We start from the raw sequence: 7500 nt of genomic DNA, 5'->3' as shown, positions 1-7500 counted from the left end.
TACATAACAGTTAATCCCTGCAAGTTTTATTACCCCACAGTCAAAATTGTGTCCAGGAAGCTGTTTACAAACAAACACACACACATATACAAATAACAAACACAAACATGGGCGAAAATATTACCTCCTTCCAACCTCAGGAATACTACCGTTTTCTTTGAAAATTACACTTATTTTTAGAATAATAAATAGTTAGATATACCGTAATATATCCGCCGATAATGGGGGATATCCAGTTGGGAAACTGGGATTTATAACGGGGAAAATATAAATAATGGCAATTCAAACCCTTTCTTCTCTATACATCATTTTCTTGGACGCATGATAAATCAACGTTAATTGCCAAAATTAACTGTATCCTATAATATGGAGATAATCGAACGAACAAATACCTTCAAAACTTCGTACGTGAAATTAGACGATTTATCTGCAACTGGGCCGATGAAATTCGAGGTGCTTTAAATATATACTAGGCTAACTCCCTTACCGTTGCTTGTTTTCACATTAGCTGTTGCTACTTCTATTGGCTACTTTGCAGCATCTGCTACTTGTCAATTCTCGCCCAGTGTTCCAGGCAATAACATGATGGAAGTTTACCCAAAAGGAGCCAATCTAAAAATGAATAACAATCTCATTTCACTGTTCCCGCCAAAACTCAAATAATATGTCTCTCACCTCCATTAAGCATGAATTCTCACGTTTCCTGGATGCCAATGGCCGTAAATAAGGTAAAAAGTTGAAGGAAAGCTTGATCCTACTCTGACACTTTCACGTGTACTCGGTTTCTTTGGAAATGAAACTATCAAACTTGAACATTGTTTACATTGTTTTGAGGGGTACGAACGCTTGAATAATGAGGGTCACGAACCTAAAAGAAATTTAGTTTTGCAAAGCAATATTGTGCTGAATACAGGATTCTGTCTGATGAACATAAATAATCAATTATTGAATAAAAATTAAATCCGTATAATAAGCAAACAAGTGAAAATATATACACATTTAAAAACTCTTCAGTCAGAGTTGGCCTCTTGTATGTGGGGCTATTTTGGCCACGATGAGAATAGAGAACCATTAATTCATGACCACACGTCTGTCCATAGAGACAATTCAATTAAAAATATTGATTAAAAAAAATGTTCTCTTGCTTGGTTGGTTGTAAGACACGGGCTCTTGCTGTGAACTCCCTTGCCATTTACATACTAATGACACTACATACGTTTCTAAGGTATAATAATAATAATAATGATAATAATAATAATAATAATAATAATAATAATAATAATAATAATAATAATAAATGTTTTTTTAGTAAGGCAGTCAGAGTGAAAATATACATTTGGGGGAATAGGCCTATTTAAAGTTTACTGAATCTAAACTACAACTGGCTCTTAACAAGCTACGTAACTTAATTCATATGAAACTATTTACAAAGTCTATGGAAGTGTGTATGTGTGTGTGTGTGTGTGGAGGAAAGGAGGGTTCATTAGTTCAGTTAAATTATCTGACTTGTTTGGTGGTTCATTACCTATGTATTGTAATTGGCCATGACCATAGAATTAAAACAGTTCCTGGCAAGATGGTAGACTGCACAGACGATTGTATTCAGTGCCTCGTACCTGTAAGGGCAAGGCAAGAAGGTCTGCAGTGCGACATGTGTGGGAGGTGGCAACACAGGAAATGCAATACTGGCGTATCTCGTGCTGATTACTGGGCAGCTGTGAAATCCGGTAATTCCATTGATTGGAATTGTAATACTTGTACCTTCACTGACGAACCAACCTCCCATCCAGTGGACGACCCATCCACCCCTGACATGGAACACGAACCACACATCCCTGCAGTTGAACAAGAGTCTTCAGTTGATGACCCACCTGACTTGCCAATGGAACTAGAGGATTCACTTGACGACCCAGCCATACAAGATGTTGAACTGCAGTCAGAAGGTGAATTTACATTCCAGCTCTTTGAGAAGGGCACACAGCGTGGTAGAGATAAGCTCGTTGACAGTCATGGGTACACTTACAACAAAAAAATGCAGCGATCCAATGTAACTTACTGGCAATGTACTAATCGCCCTAAAAGTAACCCATGCAAGGCACTAGTAACGCAGAGAAATGGAAAATATGTAAAGAACAACGTGTTGCACAACCATTCACCATCAACTGGCTCTGATATTGTCACTAAAGTAACATTACAGGTAAAGAAACTGGCAGCACAAGATCTGTTTAAACCAGCATCTGCTATAGTGGATGATGTGTTGCTACAAGAGATAGGAAATGCACCATGTCCTAGTCTGCCTAAGCCAGAGCACTTGGCAAGAACAGCAAACAGACAAAGACAAATTTTAAGACCGACAGAACCCAAAAACCTGAATTTTGAGGTAGATGTAAATCACATTCCTGACGACTTTCTTATAGCTGACGTATCAGTTCGTGAACGCCGCCATTTGATATTTGCAACAACAGAACAAATAAAACATCTAACAAGGGCAAAGTCATGGTACATTGACAGCACGTTTAAGCTATGCAGGCACCCTTTTACACAGCTGATGACAGTCAATGCTTTTGTGAGGGCAGACGACTATGCAAAACAAGTCCCCTTACTATTTGTCATTATGTCTGGGAGAAAGAAGAGTGACTACAGAAAAGTTTTCCACGAAGTTTTAACTAGTCTACCAAATGAGCCTTCTGTTAAACACATAACAATCGACTATGAGAAAGCAATGTGGAAAGTCTTGCCTGAGGTTTTGCCTAATGCCAAGGTCAAGGGATGCGTATTCCATTGGACGCAAGCTGTATGGAGAAAGGTTAGTCAATTTAGCTAATTGCCTACAGATTTTTTTTTATATATACCTGTCGAATAGTAGTTTTAAAACAAATTGTATCACCATAATGTGACCAGATTTTTTTTCTTGTGTACAATACAATGTCTAATTTCTTTGTTCTGAAATACTTACGTATAGGTTCAAGAGGTTGGTCTCCAGCATGCTTACAAACATGATGACGGGACATACAAATACTTGCGGAAAGTGATGGCCCTTCCATTTCTGCCTGAGGCAGATATAGGTCCCGTGTTTGAACGTCTCTCACGTCAAGCTGCCACAGCCCAATTACAAACTATAATGCAGTATATATCAAGAACATGGATCCACAACTCCTTATGGCCAACTTCTAGCTGGAGTATTTTCTATCAGTCAATCCGTACTAATAATGATATTGAAGGCTGGCACAATCGCCTCAACAAACATGCTGCAGGTAGATGTAACCTCCAGTTTTACCTCCTCGTAAGCCTTCTCCACAAAGAGGCTAAATTGACATCCGTCTACATAAGGCTAGTATCCGAAAAAAAGCTACGAAGGATTCAGCGGAAAAAATATAGGGACTTGCAGGGTAAAATATTTACTCTTTGGGAGGAACACATGAGGGGTGAGAGATCTGCATATCAGTTGCTGAAAGCGTGTGCTTATCTCAATGGCCCAGTGCGCAGTTGAAACTTGCATGTACAGTATGTACTGTAGCTGTTTTTTTTTTAAAAATTCTTTTTAATTCTTTGACACTATTCTTTTAATCTTGCATATATATGTAGCTATATTTTAATAAAAGTTTCTTTAATTATTTGTCACTATCTGAATATTACATGTATGTAACTGTCTTTTAATCAGTTTTTTTTTTAACTCTTTGTAACTACTGTTTGGTTATTACTTTCTGAATATTAGGCTACATTTATGTAACTGTCTTTTAAGAAAAGTTGACGAGGGCGATTTAATAGAAAAGAATTTTACAAGAGTAAACAAAACAAAACAGTGAGGTGGTTAAAAAAAATAATAATAATATAATAAGTAGCAATTACACTTAGTTACATAACATGATAAAAATGAGCACTGAGGTTAGTGAGAATCGAATCAACATCATAGCTTTCCTTAATTTCCAAGACATCATTAATAGGTACACAAGTAAATAAACTTCTTACATCAAAGCTCACCATAATATTAGGCTGAGGAGTACGTTTGCACAATATATCAACAAAATGAACGGAATTCTTTATATGGGATTTCTTTTTTTAAATATATGTGGGCGAATTGACTCTTATATGTGGGCGAATTGACTCTTATATGTGGGCGAATTGACTTGTGGGCGAATTGACCTGTGGGCGAATTGACTTGTGGGCGAATTGACATGTGGGCGAAATGACCGTAATTCGTTTCTAAAGGTGTGTTGGATTACATTGCATGTGTAAATTTGGGCTATGAGGCCTGGTACAGGAAGGAAGGTTTTTTTTTCCAAATATAGGTCTACAATTCAAGGGTTTCTTTTTAGTTTTAGATCTACAATTAGAAAAAAAATTAAATTTATTCTAAAGTTTAATGTAATTTAGGTAAGAGTTTGGACAGCAAGAAGGAAGTGGGCACGGTATACAGCAGGGTCGCTATTGGAGCAGAAGTCACCCTTTGAAATGTAATAATTGTCACAATGTCTGGCATTAGATTTCATTCTCATTTCTTGGAGTTAAATTTCATTCGAAATTATTGAAGGGAAATTTTGTTTTCACACTGAATATTAACAGCATAATTATTGTAATCACTTAAATTCTAATGTCCGAGTTGACTTTAGAGTTAAGACAATGATTTTCTCCCGATTAATTGTTGTTGGGTAATGATTATTATTATTACTAGCCAAGCTACAACCCTAGTTGGAAAAGCAAGATGCTATAAGCCCAAGGGCTCCAATAGGGAAAAATAGTCCAGTGAGGAAAGAAAATAAGGAAATAAATAAATGATGAGAATAAATTAACATTAAATCATTTTAAAAAGTGACGTCAAAACAGATATGTCCTACATAAACTATTAACAACGTCAAAAACAGATATGTCATATATAAACAATAAAAAGACTCATGTCTGCCTGGTCAACATAAAAACATTTGCTCCAACTTTGAACTTTTGAAGTTCTACTGATTCAACTACCCGATTAAGAAGATCATTCCACAACTTGGTAACAGCTGGTATAAAACTTCTAGAATACTGTGTAGTATTGAGCCTCATAATGAAGAAGGCCTGGCTATTAGAATTAACTACCTGCCTAGTATAACGGACAGGATATAAATGTCCAGGGAGATCCTAATGTAAAGGATGGTCAGAGTTATGAAAAATCTTATGCAACATGCATAATGATCTAATTGAAAGACGGTGCCAAATATATGATTCTTGATTATGAGAATGAAATGACTTGGAGTCATCTTTTAGGTTTTGTGAACATTTTATAATGAAATCACATATCGAACCGTGCTGTATGGGAAAAGCTTAGCGAGGCCGTTTATCGTTTACTTTCCAAATTTTGTCTATTATTATTGTACTTGCTAAGCTACAACCCTAGTTGGAAAAGCAGGATGCTATAAGCCGAGGGGTTCCAACAGGGAAAATAGCCCAGTGAGGAAAGGAAACAAGGAAAACGAAAATATTTCAAGAACAGTAACAACATTAAAATAAATATTCCTTATATAAACTATGAAAAACTTTAACAACACAAGAGGAAGAGAAACAAGATAGAATAGTGTGCCCGAGTGAAAGAACACTGGTTTGATTTCGGAGTATCCTTCTCCTAGAAGAGTTTTTCATTTTAAAAACTCTTGAATATAAATGAGCAGATACTCATACTTATTATGTTAGCCTTAACTACCCATTAAAAATTCAACAAAATTTAGTTCAGCGGAAATGATTGGTTCTTTATTATCAAGCTTTTTAACGGAAATTATGAAATTCAATCTGGCTAAAGTTACGGATTGCCAACTCAGTCCAATCCTTCTCCACTATCCCCAACTGTTCTACGCATTACAAAATCCATGGGGAGGATAAACGACATAGGTGACAACACATTCCTTTGGAGTACTCAGCTGTGCACTGGAAATTTATTTGACAGGACTACATTGACATTAACTTTGTACTTACTATGCTCATGAACATAGTATATCAAATTAACATATTTAAGAGGAATTCCATGATAACGCTTGACTCTACACAAAATTGGCCAGTGCACAATATCAAAGGCTTTTTTCATAGTCCTCAAATGCCATCTTAAGTGGATCTCTATATTCTAAACATTGGTGTACAACATATCTCCAAATGAAAATCTAGTCAGTACAACTACCTTTTCTACAACCTGCTTGTTCACCTCTCAGCTTTTCATCAATCTTTCTTTCTGGTGTCTTTAGAATGAGCATACTATATATCTTCATAACAACTGACGTAAGTGTGATGCCTCTGTAATTATTACAATCAGTCAGGTCTACTTTTTTGCCCGTTTCCACTAACACTCCTACCTTCCACTCATCAGGCTTTGCCTCTTCACACATTCTACAACATAATCTTGTAAGTATTCTGGGGGTCATATTTCATTTTCGGCCAATATCATATCAGCAGTTATTCCATCGTATCCGGGAGCTTTCCATCTCTTGAGTTTTTTTTTTTTTTCTTTAATGATAGCTATAACTTCAAAACATATTGAATTCATTCATGGGCACATCAAGGTCTTCATCAGCTTCAGGTATATCAATCAAATTATTTCCTTCCTATCTCCTATTCATGACCTCGTGAAAGTGTTCCATCCAACGTTGCCTTTCTTCATCTTCTGTTGTTATAACAGATCCACCTCTCTTTCTGATAGGTTTATGCTTTTTCTTTGCCTCAGTAGAGATTTCATTGATAGTTCTATGAGCGATTCTTACACCATAGCCACTCTCTGAATTCATAGCTTTGTTAGCCTAAAATGCTTTCCTGTCTAAACATTCTCTCCAGTCATTCCTGGCTTTTCTTTTGACCTCTACCATTAGTGGAATACTTAGCATGCTATACCTTGTAATTTCATTACTGCCTCGAAAACTTTCAACAATCAATTTCTGTCTCCTTTTAGCAGATCTACAGTACGCTGATGATGCTGTGCTTATTAGAACACCACAGGATTTTCAATGCTTGCTTACCAGAATGCATGAAATATCACAGGAGGTTGGGCTCATGATAAATTGAAGAAAGACAGAGATGATAAAGGAATATGCAATGGAGGTTGAAATATCATTGGAAGAGAAAGGATTAATGAGGTAGAACCATTCAAGTATTTAGGAACTATAATTTCCAATACAGGGTCCTTAGAATTAGTTTAGTGAAAGATTGAAAAAAGCAAATCAATCAATGGCTAGGTTAAACAAAATTTGAAAATCAAATAGCCTGAAATCACATAAAAAAATCATACTATATAGCAGTTTAGTGAGATCGGTGCTACTCCATGGACATGAGTCATGGTATGACAATGAAACAATATCCAACAGATTTTATAGATTGGAAAACAAAACCCTCAGAAGAATATTTAGAGTTAAATGGCAAGACAGGATTAGAAATTAAACTATATGAGAGATTACTCAAGTACCATATGTGGATGAAATTATGGTGAAGGGTAGATGGATATGATTTGGGCATTCTCTTCACGCTCCCCAAGAGAGATTAGTTCACCAA

At 36.2% G+C, this 7500-nt stretch overlaps 1 protein-coding gene across 1 annotated transcript; it reads left to right on the top strand.

Annotated features, from left to right (window-relative positions):
- Positions 1-1309: 1309 nt before the first annotated feature.
- Positions 1310-4187, top strand: LOC137621606 (uncharacterized). The gene is made up of 2 exons (XM_068352030.1): positions 1310-2806; positions 2963-4187. The coding sequence occupies exons 1-2, from the start codon at positions 1415-1417 to the stop codon at positions 3488-3490; spliced, it is 1920 nt and encodes a 639-aa protein (XP_068208131.1). The 5' UTR covers positions 1310-1414; the 3' UTR covers positions 3491-4187.
- Positions 4188-7500: the final 3313 nt, after the last annotated feature.

The sequence above is a fragment of the Palaemon carinicauda genome, chromosome 28, assembly GCF_036898095.1.
Source record: "Palaemon carinicauda isolate YSFRI2023 chromosome 28, ASM3689809v2, whole genome shotgun sequence".
Classification (NCBI taxonomy): domain Eukaryota; kingdom Metazoa; phylum Arthropoda; class Malacostraca; order Decapoda; family Palaemonidae; genus Palaemon; species Palaemon carinicauda.
This window is presented reverse-complemented; position numbering and strand designations above follow the sequence as displayed.